We start from the raw sequence: 17952 nt of genomic DNA, 5'->3' as shown, positions 1-17952 counted from the left end.
TACTTAACTGTGAAATGCAGATAACACCTCCTACCCTGGCTTCAAATCTTGGCTCTGTCAATAACTACTGGGACTGTGGACAAGTTACTTTTCACTCTGGGACTCTCAATTTATCTTGAAATCAAGAGTAAAACCACTGCCTATGGAATAGGGTTGTTGTAAGAATTAAATGAGATTAACACAAGTAAAGCATTCCACAGTGCCCAGCACGGTGAGCACTAAGTGTGCGCTAGGGCTTGCCAGACATGCGTCCTTCCCCCTCACAGCCAAGTAACACTGTCTGCAGCAGCTGCAGTTTTCTAGATTCTGCAGCAACACCTTCCCCTCTGCCCAGACCCTCATCCTCAGGTGGTATAGAACAGCCTTTGCTGCACTTGGGGAGGGAATATTCCAACAAAAACTAGAAAAACCTGCCCTTAGCTCGACCTGATTGCCTTCAAAGTCCGGCAGCAGTAACTACCTGGTGACCGGCGTTGCTCCCACTGGGGCAATGCAGTCCCTTTCAAAGCAGCCCAGGCTCTGGCTGAAAGGGACGAGAGCTCCTCTGGCAGTCAAGCCCCTGCTCCGTCTGCTCACCGAAGGCATGGCCTTTCAAAAGTACCGCTCTAGGACAGAAGCTTGCACAGAAGTGGAAGGGAGGGGCTGAAGCAGCAGCTCCTGGAGTCACTCCACATCTCACAGAGGCAGCCCCTGTGGAGGACCCGGAGGGGCCAGGCCACTTGGGAAGGTGCTGGAGAAAGTGAGCACAGACCTCAGCTCTCCTGACGCTCAGCTAGCAGTAAAGAAGGAAAGGCCCCACACCCTTCCAATTTTGGCCATTTACTCTGCAGCTCGGGGATGGCCATTCCAAGAAATTTCTCCCTGGTATTAAAACACAGCCTTCAAGGAACAAAAGAACTTGGGGGGCAGGATTTTGTCACATGAATAATTGGTTGTATGATTAGCTCAGCAAATTGCTCTCTCCCTTCCCAAGGGTTGTGAGACCTTTCCTTGGGCCTCAAAGAGAAGATGGTTGCACAAACCATCTTCTATGCCCTGTCTACAGGGCAGAGGCAACACCTGCCATAGCCAGTACCCACTGGAGAGCCATGAACCCTGCTCCTCTTTCCCCTGATCATTGCTCTGCCAGAGCACAGACACTCCATTCAGGCTCGAGGCTCCCCCTCCCCTCAGGTATAGATCACCCAACAGGAGTACAGCAAAACTGGGCTCTCCACTGTCTGCAGGAAGTGCTGCTGGGCTCCAGCTCCCTGGCCCACTTCCTGTCTCTCCTCCCAGCTCCCCCAGAGCCGGGACTGGCAGGAGCTCTGCCTGGGGGACAAATCACATAGCTCCATCTGTCATACTGGAGGAGTCAGAGCTTCCCCCAGCTCATAACTCTCCTGCCCTGTCAGGCCTGACATGAGTTACCCTTCCTTTGAGTCTTTGTCTTCTGAAAGTGGAGGGAAGAGGGGAGGAGTCTTTGTAAGAGACAAAGACTATTCCGAGTAACCCAATAAAGTAAAAGGCAGGAAAGAAACACTCTCATCTATTCAACTCCCACATATGGGAACTGGAATTACATTTGGGTACAGATGTCAAATGTCACAATGCCTGGCTTGGGACTGTCTCCGGGATGCAAAGCAGACACCGTCAGGAGAACAACTTTGACCTCTACCCAGAACTTCTGGGAAGTGGCACAACACATGCATTTGGTCTCTGTTCCTACCTCGGGCAGCCTGCCCCAGGCACCCCGAGGCTTTCTCAGGCTGAGGCTTTCTTCACAGGAAAGGGCCAGGGCCATCACAGCTACCTGCCTTCCAGGGTTTAGGCTCAATGCTGGGATGTAGTCTCAGGGTCCAGGGCTGCCTGTGAGCCACGCTGCCGGTGACACCCCATCATCAGGAAGCCGTCCCAGCAGCTGAACAAAGTGTCTTTTATTTGTGACATACAAATACAACTAATGTAAAAAGAGATCAGTTTTTCCCTTTGATTCCAGTGATAACAAGTTGCTAAAGAAAAAAAAATACATATATCGAGAAGTTATCTTCCAAGTTTCCTCTAAAAAAAAAACCAGAAAGGGTTAAAAAGAACCATACACATGTCATATACACATTTGAGGTGTATACATAGAGTGTATACAACTTAAAAAAAATCTTAAAACATATTTATACGTGCCCCAAACAAAAACAAAAAAAACCTGGTAGAAAAGGCCTGCTACGTTTCTCAAAACCAAGACCTGGGGGAAGTGGAGAAAGACTGATGTTTGAGAAATTAATGGGCTCGACACCAAAAACAGAGTGACCTGCTGGTCTAAGACAGCGCCTCTCCCTCCAGCCCCAATCTCCTGAGAAGCCCTTTGGGAGTGGCCTGCAGGGGCTGGGTAAGTAGGACATGGAACCAAGTGGCCCATCTGCAGTGAGCTTGGTGCCAAGTGCCCACTGAAGGGAAAGAGACAACATACACTGAACTCACCTTACGTGGGATTTACACTGGGGGTTCCTTTTGGTCCCCTTGAGAGGTATCAGAAATCCATGATCTAAGACAATAAATATTTATCATTTTGTGTCCTTTGAGAGACAGAGAAGAGGAAAAACTCTTCCTAAATATGCTCCTGTCTCAGAAGGAGTCTACTAATCCCCTCCCAGCAATTTCAACTCTCACTTGGAGTAAAATCCCCCAGGAGCCAGCAGGGTGGTGCACAGGCAGACTTACTCCAGTGTAAAGCTTCAAGGCCGCTCCAAGGTGCCCAGTCCCACTGGAGGCGGGGTCAAGAGCAGCGCAGAGAGCTCGGCAGAGGGGCCAGGCTGGTGAGGGAGACTGTATGAGCACAGGCTCCTGCACGAGCAAGAATCGGTGAAACAGCAAGGGCCGCTCTGGGGAGCTCTGCCAGGACAGATTGCCTGAGTCAGGGCAGAGGGTGGGATGTGAGAAGACACTGAGGTTAGTGGGACAGACAGACCTCCATGAGAGCAACTTCACAAAGGCTCGAACCTTTATGACACTCCCTAAAGCAGAGCTCAGGGATGTCCAAGGGGAGGCATTAGGTGCTTTTTCCTGGATAAGGATTTGGTTTTTCTTCCTTGGAAGAGGAACAAGGCCTAGCGATCACGATGAATATAAGCTCTGAGCCCGCATCCTCTCTGTCCTATGAGAGAAGAGGAAGGCCTCTCTTCCCCCTACTCCAGCCTGCTGCCACAGGGCGACACCAGAGAGAGAAAACCAACTGTTTTGGCCACTGAGAGGCATTCCTGCTGCAGCCTGAGCTGTGGCCCGGCTGGGCCAGGGCAGTGGCACTAGTGCCTCACTGAGGCAGCAAAGGGCAAGGCTGGGGAGTGCAGGCAGAGGCGCCTGCTGCTGGCTGGGGGCTCTCTGAAGAGGGGTGAATGGTGGGGAAGAACGCCCCACCCTCAGAGAGCTTTCAGCACCAAGAGATGAGAGGAAACGGCATTAACTATATCAGACCTAAGGGGTCCTCCTGGGGGGAGACAGAGAGCTCCCTGATGCTATTCCCTCCTTGAGACTTAGAGCAGAGGTATCTGGGGTGGAGGTGAGAGGCAGGGGAGAAAGTGGTGAGTGGGCAATGGAGAAACAGGTAGGACTCTGGCTTCCTTCTAGGAACGGAAAGCTCAAGTCACTGCCATGATATCAAGAGGTTAGGTTTAGAATGCAGCAAAGTCCAAAAGCCCAGAGAAGCCACTGTCCCCACAGTGAGCCCCACACAACACCTGTTCCTGGTTCTCTCAGCCCCTCTCACTGACAGCAATGGAGAGGGAGGCAGCCTTCTTCCCAGAGTCAGCTGGTCCCAAGACCACTCCGAGGATCCATGAAAACACAGCCAGAGCTTTCCTCGCTTCCCTGTGTCTTGGCACAAAAGATCTTCCCACAGTCTCCACCAGAGCGTCCTGTCCATGAAAGCGTGAGTCTCTCTATGCCCAGATCTTACACCGAGTCCATTCCTCTTTGGGGACCCACAGACCCCAGACCCAGGACTCGGACTTTCATAAAAGTGGATGTGAACACTCCATTTGTCCAAGTGTATGTGTGAAGGGGGCTGTCGGGAATCCAGCGGCAGAGAAGTGAGACAACTTCAGCTTGAGGGCCCGAGAGCCAAGTGAGGAGGCTGCCACTGTGTGAGGAGGAGCTCCGTGCCGGGCCGCCGCCAGCTCCTCCCTCAGCAGCCTCTCTCTCCACTCTTCCCGGCACTCTGGTTTTCTTGGAGAAAGAACGGGGGTAGCTTGGGCCACTCTTCCCCAGGGTTCTGTGCTCTCAGGGTGCAGCCTGGCACATGTAGGGATGAGGAGACCACAGCTCTGAGCGCACTGGGCAAGCGGCATGAGACCGGGAGAGAGGACAGGCCTTAGGAGAGAGCATTCTGACTTGCAAGTGGCTCTGGCAGTTCAGTGGCAGCAGCCACCACAGTGCCCGCCTGCATGGGAGTGCTGACTGTCCCCAAACTTGGTCCTCCGACTCAGGATCTCATAGGAGCAGTCCTCCCCACAACAACCGGACATGCTAGGGGAAGAGTCATCAATTTCAAATCTGCAAGGCAGGCAGGAGAAAAGGTTGGCTGCAAGCGCTGGATGCCTTCCTCCCTGGCCACACTGATGAGACCCCCAGGATGAGGGTGCAGGAGGAGTCAGGGGACCAAGTCAGAGGTGCTGCCACATTATCCCACCAATCCTGAACCCCCAAGGACCACTGGACCGTGAGCTCAGGCATCAGGATGAGTGGGGGCCACGACCAGGAAATTGGCACTGGGGCAGGTACCTCCTACCACCCAGAAAGACCCACACCAGGTCCCAGCTCCTTACTGCAGCGCTTCTCTGAAGAACTGGTAGGCACCATGATTGTGTTTAAATACTGTTAACATAACCTTCTTCATCTGTGTGCTGGGGAAGAAAGCAAAGCAAGCACCTTTTAGAAAGAGAAACAGAGACTGAGGCCGCACTGCTTCGCTCTCCTGTCTCTGCCTGCTACCGCCCACTCCCCCCACAAAAGCATTCTGAGTCCTGCCTCTGGCTTCCAGGGGCCTTGGCCCTGCAGCACCAGTGCCTCCTCCTTCATAGGCTGATCAGACTGCAGGGCCTCAGGCCCCCACCCAACTGGCTTCTTCTAGAGCACAGATCTTTCCCACTTCCTCCCTACAGCCCCATTACTTAGGCACAGAACTTAGCACAGATCAGGCACTCAAAAGATGCTCACTGTGCTGTGCTAAATGTACAAAATCTGGAGTCACAGCAAGGCAGGGAGCATCTCAGTAAGAGGGTTCTGGATAACTTTCTCCCCAAACATTCCTATGAGGCTCAAAGAACAGTGGGTGCCTTAGAAGCAGCCCCTCCCAACTGAGTGACACATGGGGCCTCCTAGAAAGGTGGCCCTTACCTATTGGCCATGAGCTGCAGGATCTGTATGAGGAACTTCCCCAGGCCTTTCCGCCGCACCTTGCTTTCCAACTGCACTTCATAGCTGGGTTAAAAAAAGCAGAGGGGGCGTGTGCAGGGTGGGACGTGAAGAGGGTGCAAGGCTTGCTGGAGGAGCCTGCAGCCCCTGGCAGCCCATAGACCCGGACATGCCCAGTGGGCTCTGCCACCCAGCTGGTGTGCCCAGAGAACCACTGCCCCAAGTGTGACTCCTACCAGTAAAGGACTTCATCTCCGCACTCCACATCAAACCGGAAGTGAGAAAAGGCAACAGGGATAGAGCTGTTTTCCCAAGCAATGAGGTACCAGGCTCGGTCATCTGTCATTTCCTCCCGTTTTTCTCGGTCCTTCCAGCCCCACTCACTTTGCTCATACCTGGGGAATGTGGGAGCAGTGAGGACAGAGATGTCTGGAGAGGAAAGCGGTTGGGGAACAAGGCTCCCCTCCAGTCGGGGCACGCTTACATGGTCTGCATATTAGTCTTGGTCAGGTCGAAGGCCCAGTCCACTGTGGCTGGCTCCAGTCCAGACACTCGCTTACACTCAATGGAGACATTCAACCTGAGAAGAGGATAAAGAGGCATCAGGAGCCGGATATGGGGCCAGCGCTCCTACCAGGGCACATCTGTTCCTCCCAGAAAGTCCATCAGGGAGGCATACTTCGTCCCAGGGACTCTACAGGGAAAAGCCTGCACCTTCCCAAACATGACTAGAGAAGATGCATGTGCAGGAACTGAGCCTTTCAGGCCAAGATTAACAACTGTCATCACCCGGCCCACCACCCTAACCACAAGGCCCGTTTCCTGCCTCCTCTGCGCTGTCCTTTTCAGACTTGGCACATTGTAAACTACTTCTTCCTTTCTGCTGCCTCTTTGCTCCTTTCCTACCCTTTCGGTTTCTCTGTTCTTTATTCCTTAGTTCCTGCCCTTAGGCATTTTTCCTGCTGCTTTAATTTCTGAAATGACTCTTCACTGGGCCCCTGAGACCTCTTCTCTCTCATCTACCAATCTCACCTTCAGAACCTGCTGGGTGACCTCAGGTCCTTCAAGAAAACTGTGGACCTGCCCTCATAGAAGTCCAACCTGTCTCTTACTCTGACGACACAGTAGGTATTGTTGGCTGATCTAACAAGGTAGAGCAGAGTCCAACCCAACGCTGTTTTCCTAAATTAACAAATGCTATGGGCATTAAGGTATCTGTTTCTAAATGAAATGTAAGTAAAATACAGTTAAACTCCTTGGCCAATCAGTGAAATCACATTCTTTAGGTGGTACCACACTCTAAAAGGACTGACATCTGCAAAGTCTAGGCCTTCACAGAGCTCCCACATTGATATCTTTCAGTGGCCTTGACACAACCCTCAGAGGATGTTCCCACTGGAATCCACTGCCACCTCTGCTGACTGGCACACCATGTGAGCTGCAAATATGCTCAGCCTTATAAATTCAGAACTCCCTGCCCCTGGAGAGTGTTCCTTTTTTTACAAGTACCAACCACGTAGCAGTCAGAACAGCTCAAACACAGCACTGCATCTGTCTTAGCAATAAACTGTCCAAAGGTTAGTCTGCATATATAAATTCTCCATTAATCTGAGTTCTTTAAGTACAGGAGGAGCAGGATCACAGCTACAAGAATCACACAAAATTTGAGGTACCAAAGAAGCCCAAAGTCAGATGGCAATACCTGCTTCAGAGCCATCCCTCATTTCTGGAAGTCAGCAGGAATAGAGAATAAGGAAACACTAAGAGATATCACAGTAAGGGATCTCTACACTATGTTAACAGACTTCTCAGAAGTTTTTTTTGTTTTTGTTTTTGTTTTTTTTTTGGCAGCTGTCTGGTGTGGGGATGGAGAATCCAAATCCTTGACCTTGGTGTTATCAGCACCATATTCTCCTAACCAGATTTCCAAAAGTTGAATGACAAAGCTACTAGCAGAAGACTGATGCGTCTGATCACAGACAGGAAGAAGTAAGAATAAACCAATGGGACTCTATGAAATTCAGGCACAGCTATGAAAGGCAAAGGGAGCGTTACCTGCTTCATAAGCCACATATTTCATTTGTCTATCTTGTTCATTAAAACACTCATGCCAGCTGCTACTTACTGAGCTGGATATATTCTCTTCCCTCCTTAAAACAATCTTGCAAGTTTGGCATTATCGCCATATTTAACAAGTAAGAAAATGAGGCTTGAGGAGCACAAGCAACTTGTCCAAGTACAGTCAACAAGAGGGAGGCCTGGCTATTCAACACATAACCCAGGGAAACAGTAACTCCTGTTCGTCTCTAAAGTGAGACGTTACATTATAGAAACATGACTCATCTAACAACATCTCAGGTAAAACAGATTATGCTTCCTATTTCATAAACCAAAAGGACAAAAAAAGGGGAGGGGGCCTTTAATCCAGATCCTACAGTAAACTGGATTGTAGTAATAATAGCTGACACTGAGCTTTTCGTATGCTCCAGGATCTAATGCTTTACAGCTAATCCTCCTGACAACTCCATGAGGAAAGTGCTATTACATACCCATTTCTGATTAGAAAATTGAGGCATAGAGGAGTTAAGTGATTTGTTCAAGGTCAAATAGCCAGTAAGTGGCTTTTAACAATTATACCACATATTCCGGGAAAGAGTACTGGGAATTAAAAGCCCCCTCAGCTGTTGGGGTAAACTCCATAAACTCAGAAACTCATTCCACTTCTTTGAGCCTCAGTTTCCTATGTATGAAATGAGGGCATCAGCCTAGACAATTTTCCAAGTTTGTTTCAGGTCTATGACTCTTTGTACAGAGACAACAAGTCTTAAAAAGACACCAGTCTGTGAGATTAAGCACAATCTTTGCTCATTTACGGATTCCTTTTTCACCCTAACTGGGAACGGTATATCAACAGAGGGCACCAGTCACAGTCTCTGCTTTTCCAAAACGAAAAAGAATGAGAAAATTTCGGTCTGAGGATGCCTACTATGGAAAGGAGAATTCCTGAAGACACTCAAGGAAACAATACTCAGGAATGCTAAATATGACTCACCCGTTCCGGTCATACTTCTTAAACACTGGGAAAGCCTCAAGAGGGTCTCCAAGCTGTGGAGAGAAAGAGAAGAGGAGTAGCACGGGCCCGCATGACAGAGGTACAGCCCCGCCCCAGGAGCCTTGCCACCCAAGAGCGTGATGCTGCAGGGCCCGTGTGGGGAGGCATGCTCCCAGCACCGGGGCAGCTTCATGGAGCTCTCCATCTGCCTCAGCTCTCAAGTCACACGTATGAGGAAGGCTTTGGAGACGAGGCCCAAGAAAGTTCAATTTAACTTCATCTGACAGAGTGAGAGGAAACTAGTGGCCTATGGGCACAGTACCCAAACACAGTGCAGCTAACCCAAAGAAAAGAGGCCACAACTAACCTCATCTGGTCAAAACCCCAACGGAAAATCATGTCCCTGAGTCCCGTCCTTGTAAATGTGGAATGTTTACTATTGAGTGCACTAAAAGAATGACAAAAACTGGGATACGAAATGGGGGCAGGAAGGATGACCAGAGTTCCCCAGGTTCAGTTTGAAAGCCATGGCTACCTCGCTGCTCCCGTTCAGGCCCATCTGGTGCTCAGATTCACAGCAACTCCTCCCCTGACTGTGGCCCCTTAAGGACCTCAGCCCCACCCTGGGCCGGCCCGTGGCTCACTCGGGAGAGTGCGGTGCTGATAACACCAAGGCCACGGGTTCAGATCCTATATAGGGATGGCCGGTTTGGCTCACTGGCTGAGCGAGGTGCAGACAACACCAAGCCAGGGGGTGAGATCCCCTTACCGGTCATCTTTAAAAAAAAAAAAAAAAGGGCCGAGCCCGTGGCGCACTCGGTAGAGTGCTGCGCTGGGAGCACAGCGACGCTCCCGCCGCGGGTTCGGATCCTATATAGGAATGACCGGTGCACTCACTGGCTGAGTGCCGGTCACGGGAAAAAAAAAAAAAAAAAAGGACCTCAGCCCCCAGCACGGCCTTCAGTACCTCATGGGCAATCAACAATTGATGGAATAAATGAGAAAACTGTATACCATGTTTATCAGGGAGGTTTCCTCTCCAAAATTCAAATCCCTAACAAGAGTTTCTCCAGACCCTCAGAGACCCACAGAGGAGCAACCACTTCTGCTCGTATCCACATTTCCTGAACACCTGGGCCAACTGCTGGCACCTCCTCCCAACTTGCACCAGCTGTCCTGAGCCGCTAAGCTCATCGCCCTGGGCTGCAAGGAGCAGAGGCATAGGCAAGTAGTATCACAATTCTGCCACCGGGTGGCGCCAAAAGAAGTCAAATGAAAACCCAAGCTGAGGTGAAGGAGCCAGGACTGGAAAGCAGGGGAGAGTCACCCTGTTGGCGGCGTCCACTTTGGCACAGACAGCATCCATGGCTGCTCGCTCCTCCAACCGCTTCTGCTTCTTCTCCTTTGCTTTGCTCGACTTTCTCTGCAACAGGCAAAAGCAACGTTGGCTGGATGGGCTGTGACCAAACAAAGACCTGACTTGACCTTTGAGGAACTGAACGGTCCCTGCATCCACGGGCCTGGTCCAGTGGCAAGAAACTTCCCACCCTGGCTGCCACACACTTGGTGGGTGAGAAAGACCCAAGCAGGTAACACTTAAGCAGGTTTTCTAGTGCTGAGCCCTTGGGAGCACCCCTAGACTTCTTAGCTTCCCTTTAGGAAGAGCACTGACCCTCCTGTCCCTGGGTCACTAGGAAGCCCCAGTGAGAGCTGACAATGCCTGCAGCAGAGCCAACCCCCAGCAGGTGCCTAGCAAAAACTCACTCATCCGCTCGCTCCTAAGGAGAAAGCATCCAATTTTAGACTCATTTAGGGCAGCTTTCACGAGGAGATATTATCTGAGGTAGCTGCTGATGGGTATTCCTAAGTGTAAGTTTATTTAAAGCTTTTCGGTGTCTTCTGGTTTCAGAAAACAAAGATCTGGCCAGGGGCAGCTGCTGTGGGAGCTGGATGCCATTTCTCAGCCAGGGCCAGGGTGGTCTGGCTTAAGGACACGAAGCCATTGCCCAGAAGTCCTGCTTAGCCAAGGCCAATGAGTGGTAGGCACACCGCACACCTAGTGACAAGGGTGGAATGAGGGGCCCCAAGGAGTTCACCTCAGGTCAACAAGACCAAATTGCGGGCACACAGGCAGCAGGGTGGTGCAAAGAGAGGCTTTCGTCACACAGAGAGGCAAAGGGCAAATGGCCCAAAACTGCATCTAGATCAGATCTGTGTTGAGGCTTATGTGGGGTTCTCTCAGGCCTAAATCGACCCTCTTCCCCTGTGGTAAAAAAATGCGAAACAAGGAAAAGAGCCAGGCTCTGGAGTCTGACAGACCTCACCTAAAGACTCTTTCTTCCTTCCCTGCAGGTCCTGGGACAAGACACAGCCTCCTTCCTGAGCCTCCTTCCTTCCTCTGCTGAGTGGGGCTCTTCACACCTCCTCGGAGGTGCTAACCCGTGCGGGTTAGTAGGGCCTGTGCTCAGTAAATGACAGTTCTCATTCTCGCTCCCACCAGATGGCACAGGCATGCAGAGGTGCCCGCCCAGCCTGCCCGAGTCCCCAGGAGGCACCCCAAAGGCACTGCTTTTCACCAACAGCAAAGCCTCTTTTGATCACACCCACCCCTCTTTTCCCTGAGCTCATTGGAGAAAGGTTTGACAGCCCCAATTACATCCCAGTCCTGACACTCACTGGCCCCAGGAAAGGGCACTTGGAGCGATTAACATTCTGCATGAGTTGAAAAACCAGTAGATTGGAGAGTTTCTCAGTATAAATTCTGCCCTCCATTTTCCAAGGAACTACACTTCAAACACTCCTACTTCAAGCAATCAGCAAGCAAAAGAGTTCAGATCCCAGAACTCACAGGCACTTATAGGCACAAACTCTACCAACACCAGCTATTCAATATCTCCCGGCTGAGCACTGTGCTGGAAGCCAGGCTGGATCCCATTTCTTACCTCCTAGAGGAGGGAACAAACAAAAAAGCGGTCATAAGGCTGGGCTCTGGGGACAGAACCACCTCCTCTTTACCACAGGTAGGTTTTAGAGCATCACCTTTTTCTCTGGGAATTTAGGTTTCAACAACATTGGGATACAGCTCGCATAGTCCTTTCACATACATTATGTGGCTCAGTTCACAGGGCAGAAAACACCTCCCCCTACTCATGAGGAAACTGAGGCTCAAAGGGATAACATGACTCGCTCAGATTTCCCCAGACGCTAAGTGGCAGAGGGAAGACTCGGTCCCAGGGGCTGGGCCGCAGATCCAGTGTTTGTCCCACCAGGCTTGCCGTCTCCCACTGGGACAGCCAACATACAGGGCAGCAGACTCCTGCTCAGCCATCAAAGAGCTTCTCCTGCCCTGCCAAGATAAGGCCTGGGGCCTCAGAAGCCACAGACGCCCACTCAGCAACTCACTTCTCATTTCCTGTCTTGCCTGGAGATGGCTCATCAACACAGTGCCACCCCAGGCCCCACACTCTGCACTGAGGCAGAGGTAAGGAAAAGGGAAATCTCAGATGGAAGGGCTCAGGGCTACAGGATGGGCCAGAAAAGTGTGAGCTCTGGCATCAATCACACTGGGCCAGTGCTCTTCCTGCCACCTCAAGTAAGGCTTGTGAAAGCAACTCCATCTCCAGAAAGATGGGGACGCAAATGCTGGTCTTTCGGAAGAGCTGTAAGTCCAGGTCAGAAGCCAGCACACCTTCACAGTAGATGCACACTCCCTTTCCCCCACCCTGCATGCTTGCTCACTGAGGGATCAAAGGTGCTCGAAAAGCAAGTGTGACTCCCGGGACCCAGAAAGCACTGAAACCTGGGTTCCCTACATAGCAGCTCATTTCTAAGCACAGCAATTAAGTAATTCCTAAGCACAAGGAGCAGGAGGGCCAGCCTGGGCCTCCAGATTTATGGGCTCATTCATGCAGGGGAACCAGCAAGCCAGGCAATCCTCAGAGTGAGGCTTGGGACTGCCATGGCCCGAGACTGAGATAATGAAAGAGCCCCTTAAGCGCTTCGCTGCCTGCACACGGGGTATGAGGCAGGTTGCAGCAGGCTGGGTCAGACAGGCAGGGGCTCTCCCTCAAACCTAACACATACAACGAAAAGTGGTCTCCTACTGTTCCAATTAGCTTTGCCCCTGCTTGTGGAGGTAAGGCTGTCCTGCAGGGACGCAGGAAAATTCTCCTAATTAAAAAGGGAAATAAGCACAGTGAACAGTAAAGCTCATTGTGGTTAAGTGTCTTTCCCAAGGGAGCTTCATATAATAAAAAGAGTGTGGGATTTTGAGTTAAGAGACCTGGATTTGATTCTCATCCACTCCACTTAATAGCTGTGTGACTTCAGGCAAGTTAATTTATCTTTTTTTTTTTTTTTTTTAAGTTACTTAAACTCTTTAGGGCAAGTCACTCAATTTCTCCGAACCTCAGTTTCCTCATCCATATAATGGGGCTAACAATGCCTATACCAACAGTCATGGGACCGCTGTGAGGACAAAATGATGCAATGTACTGGATATGAAAATTCTTTACAGTAACAACTTCTGTGTACAAGGACCCACAGGTGTCAGTCACTCTGCCAGTGCTTTAATAAAGATGATCTATTTAACCTTTTTATTGGTGGCTGGCCGTTAATATATTTTAATCTTTACAACTCAGCAAGGTATGCGCACCCACTTCTTTGATGAGAAATCTGGGGCACAGAAAGGTTAAATAACTTTCAGGGTCACAGACACAGTGCGTTCTCAAAGAGGTCTTCCTACCCCCGCACCCCGACTCTACACTCCATGAGTCCGAGGCGGTATCTGCTTCATTTGCCAGTGTACCTCCAGCGCTCGACGAACAGCTGGTACTCGGTTCATATCTGTTGAAGGAATCATCCACAAATCGAATCCACTTTTGAATCTTAAAATCTGTGCTCCTTCCATTACATCACAATTACATTTATATGCCACTTGTTATAAGTGCTATACAAATGTTGTTTTCACTTGCAGCTGTGAAATTCCTCCCCTTACTTTTCCTATTTGAGTAGTAACTCCACAGGCAGCTCTATGACTGCTAGGGGTCACAAAGAGAAATAAGAAATACCCAGATGGGGACAGGAGGAAACTTCCAGAAAAAGTTTGGTACCTCTTAGATTTTCAGTCAACGGCTCCATCTCAAATAGTATCCAAGATCCAAAAAGATTCTCTGTTTTTATTGAAGTGAGACATATCTAAATTCTTATTCCTAGAACAAGAATTGTGTGGCAGCTCGGGTGAGAGAACTTTGACGAGAAGGTGCTCTGTGCCACTCTCTTAGTCTGAGGTCAGGCTGTCGAATGCAGCAGGGTCCTCTGCAGAAGGTGACCACTACAAATGATGACTTCCTGACACTGAGGTGGGGCAATCCATAGCCCCCACTGACGAAGAATGAGAGTAATGAGAGGGTTCCAGCTCTGTTTCAGGGAGGAAAATTCAAGTCTCTCTGTTACTGTGAGATTTAGGCCAGAAGAGACCTTATAGGGACTGTCCTGAGAAACACATCTGTAAAGCATGAGTAATAAGATTGGGGCCCTAAAGGAAGATATCTCATATCTCAGTATCTCTGGGGCCTGCTATTTCAACTCAACCAACAAGGAAGTGTTGAACCAGAATGGCATGTTACGCTTCTTGTTTTCTGTTCAGCCAGTAGTGACTAATTCTGGGTAGACAGTTACGGAGCGATAAAAGGGACACAGGTTTCATTAAGTTTCAACAACAGCTGGGGTCTAAAACCTTTCACCAAAATCTAGGTCAAATATGCCTAAAGTCTCTAGACTTGATTTTCTACATATGAAGTACATAGTACCCAAAATATCTTGTTGTCATATAAGTACCGCGCGCTAACCGATTGCGCCACTGGAGCTTCCAAAATATCTTGTTGAACATGATGTTTGTTTTGACAGGGATTACCTAAAGTGTTTTGACATGGATTAGACAACTATTTTTATCTAATAAATTGATTTGTTCAGTCCATAAATATTTAAGAGAAAAAAATCTAGGTTAATAACAGTAGAGACAAACTCAATGGGTTTAAAATAGCACAAATCTATTTTAAATCACTAAAGTGAGGGCTGGCCCGTGGCTCACTTGGGAGAGTGTGGTGCTGACAACACCAAAGCCGTGGGTTCGGATCCCTATATAGGGATGGCCGGTTGGCTCACTTCAGAGAGCGTGGTGCTGACAACACCAAGTCGAGGGTTAAGATCCCCTTACAGGCCATTTTAAAAATAAAAAATTTAAAAAATAAATAAATAAATCACTAAAGTGGAGGCTGAGAATACAGGCAAAATAACAGCCACTACTTATGAGGCACCTCCTTGACTATTTACGTCCATGACATCTCATTTAATCTTCACTATTACACTAAGGGCGAGGTATTAGCATCCCCACTACATAGGTGAGGAAACTCAAATCCAGAAAGGCCATGCCACTGGCACAGTATCATATGGCTAGCCAGCACAGATGGGGCTGGAATTAAGGTATCTCTGGCTCCAAAGTTAGGGCTCCCAAAGGTGGTGGAAAGTCCATGTAAATAGTAATACAGCCAGTACCAGAGAGGGCCAGTTATCTTTCGAGGACTGACACTGCTCTACTTGGGACTTAGTAAGGTGAACTCACAGAAACATGCAAATAACTTCTGTCCAACCCTACATAAGCACATGCCAGGGAAGGGCGCTGAACAGGTGATCAATATCCACCCGCAGCTGGGACCATCACGGTGGCCCCCCCATCTTCCCTGCTCACCTGCAGAGCTTCCCCCTTGTAAAGCCACCAGCAGTACTAAGACTACTAACGACCAAGTAACAAGAACCACTTCATTGCATCCAGCAGGCCGTGAAAGCAGGCCTTGGTGGGAAGGGGAGACTTGGTTTTCTCAGAAGCAGGTGGAATCCGGTGGAGAGATTTCGAAAGAGGATAGGGGAACCGGCTTCGCTGAGACTCGAGTAGCGGGAAGCGCAACAGACTGGGATTCGGGAGCCCCGGGGTGGAGGGGTGTCTGGCGCCCCAGTCACTGCCTGTGTGACCTTGGCTGGGCGCCTTCCTTCCTCTGGGCCTCAGTTCCCTCCAAGCCAAGGTTGGCCTTGGATGTGGGAAGCGGAGCCGGTGACAGCCAGGTGATGGGTGACCCTGGGGGCGGGGAGATGACCTCAAGGACTACGCGGGGGCCGGGGGATGGGGAGGCCGGTAACCGGTCAGCGAGGCAGGAAGGGGCGGGCGTGACGCGAGGGGCGGGGGGCACCAGGGGGTGGGGCCCCGGGGAAGGGGGCTCCCTAGGGGATCCCTGGCTGGGCTGAGCGCGGGGATCCTCGGGATGGGGGAATTGGGTCATGTGGGGGCTGGGGGTACGTGAGGCCGGTGGGGGTCGGGGTCACGTGAGAGGGGGTTCAAGGAACAATGGGGGCGAAGGGGGCGAGGGTAGCGAGGAGCGCCCCTGCACCTCCAGTCTCCTCTCTCTGCCTCACTCACCCCCATGGCGGCAGCGGAGACCCTCAGCTCCTCCTTCGCACACTTGCCGGCAGGGAGGCGGCAACGGCGGCGGCGACGGCGGCGACAGCCGAGCGGCGGGCCCCGCCCCGCGCATGCGCCTCGCGGGCTCCCCCGCGCGCCCTCGCGGGCACCGCGCCGGCGCAGAACCGGCGGCGGGGGCAGAGCGCGGAGAAGGCGCGCAGGTGGAGCGCCCGCGAGGCGCGCCGAGGGTCTCGGACCAGAAGGAGGCGGGAGGCGCCGAGGGGCGTCGCGCTGCGAATGACGTGCCCGCTCCGGGCCCGCCCCCTGGCCCGGCTGTGTCTGTGGCTATGGCAACGGCCGCGCGTCCCGGGAGCAGCGCGCCGCCGGGCAGCCGGGTGGGTGGCGCCGCCGACCCTGCGCCCCGCGTCTCCCAGCCCGGCGCGGAGCAGCCGCCTTCACAGACGACCAGTCGAATCACGACCTCTGAAATCCCTGCCCGTCCCGAGCCCTCTGGGCACAGCGGAAGTCTTTCGAACCGTTCCCATCTTCTGGATCTTGACTCTTGGAATTCCTTTTCCAACCAGAGTCCTGTTATTCATTCATCCGTCTTTTGGCCATTCATTCACCCTCCATTCATTCGCTCTCTCAATAAAAGTTTACGAGCACCTAAGCTGTGCTGAGCTCAGGGGCACAGAGAGGAGCAAGATGCCATCGCAGCCCGAAACTTAACCGAGTACAGGGGAGACAGGCACTGACACCTGTCTGAGAGCGAAGGGTGCTGTTAAAATGAGACATCGGGTATCCGGGACAGTATCAATTCCAGCCTATCCCAACAGACCAGAGTGTGACCCCCACACGACCTATATCCGAATCACCTGGAGACTTTGTGCAGTGTGCAAACCCCCGGGACCTATCCCAGAATCTCCAGGGGTGCAGGCAGAGAGTCTTCTAAGTTCTCCCCAGGTAAGGTCATATACCCGAAAATCAGAGAACCGTTGCCCAAGACTTAAGCTTGGTGTGCTTTGTTAGGTTTTGCTCGTTACTCCATCTTCGGTGCTCAGCGCAGTGTTGGCCCCAGCAACACTTACTGAGTGCCTATGATATGCTAGGCTCTGTTCCAGGCAGCAAAGAAAACAACAATAACAAACAGAAAAAGTACTGCCACTGTACTAGAAGGAGGCGGCAGATAATAAACTAGATAAATAGGTAATATACATAGTGTATTTAATGGTATCAGTTCTATGAAGAAAAAGAAAGCAGGGAAGGCGGATAGAGAAGATCAGAGTCTATAGTTTTAACTAGGATGCTCAGAGAGGGCAAACATGAAGTGATATTTGAGTCAAGATGCGGAAGGGGGTGAGGGGGCACGCCATGAAGATATCTGAGAGAAGGGCATTCCAGACAGGGGCACCACAAGTGCAAAACCCCCAGCTGGAGCATGACGGGAATGCTTAAGGAACTGCCACAGTGTCGCTGGGGCAGAGTGGGCCAGCGGGAGACTGGCAGGAAGTGAAGTCAGACAGGTAAAGAGAGGGTCATTTAGGGCTTGTATATTTTAAAAGACTGGGAGTTAGACTGAGCTGGGACTCCAGTGGAGAAACGGTACAGCTAGCATAATCATGTGTTCACAGGACCACCCCGGCTGCTGGGTTGAGATGAGAATGTAGGGGCAAGGTCAAAGGAAGGGCAGTACAGAGGTCACTGCTAAAATCAAGGCAAGAAATGGTGCTTGCACCAGCTGTACAGAGGTAGGAGAAGGCATCAGGGTCTGAGGCATATTGAAGGTAGAGCCAACAGGACTTGCTGGTGGATTGGATGTGAGTGTGAGAGAAAGAGAGTAGTCAATACCTTCAAGGATTTTAGTTTGAGCTACTGGAAAAATAAGTGGCTTCAACTGAGATGTGTATAATTTTGGAAAGAGCAGATTTGGGGGCAAGGTGGGGGTGGGGAAGATTAGAAATTCTGTTTTGGCCATGTTAGGTTTGAGATGCCTTTTTTTGGGGGGGGGAGTAGGGGGGGTGGCTGGCCAGTACAGGGATCCAAACCCTTGACCTTGGTGTTATCA

At 51.0% G+C, this 17952-nt stretch overlaps 1 protein-coding gene across 1 annotated transcript; it reads right to left on the bottom strand.

Moving 5' to 3' along the window:
* Positions 1-1945: 1945 nt before the first annotated feature.
* NAA40 (N-alpha-acetyltransferase 40, NatD catalytic subunit) lies at positions 1946-15971 on the bottom strand. The gene is made up of 8 exons (XM_063094255.1): positions 15906-15971; positions 9762-9857; positions 8435-8487; positions 5867-5962; positions 5619-5777; positions 5365-5448; positions 4794-4871; positions 1946-4521 (listed from the first exon to the last, which is right to left on the bottom strand). The coding sequence occupies exons 1-8, from the start codon at positions 15909-15911 to the stop codon at positions 4380-4382; spliced, it is 714 nt and encodes a 237-aa protein (XP_062950325.1). The 5' UTR covers positions 15912-15971; the 3' UTR covers positions 1946-4379.
* Positions 15972-17952: the final 1981 nt, after the last annotated feature.

Source organism: Cynocephalus volans, chromosome 4 (assembly GCF_027409185.1).
Source record: "Cynocephalus volans isolate mCynVol1 chromosome 4, mCynVol1.pri, whole genome shotgun sequence".
Lineage (NCBI taxonomy): Eukaryota > Metazoa > Chordata > Mammalia > Dermoptera > Cynocephalidae > Cynocephalus > Cynocephalus volans.
This window is presented reverse-complemented; position numbering and strand designations above follow the sequence as displayed.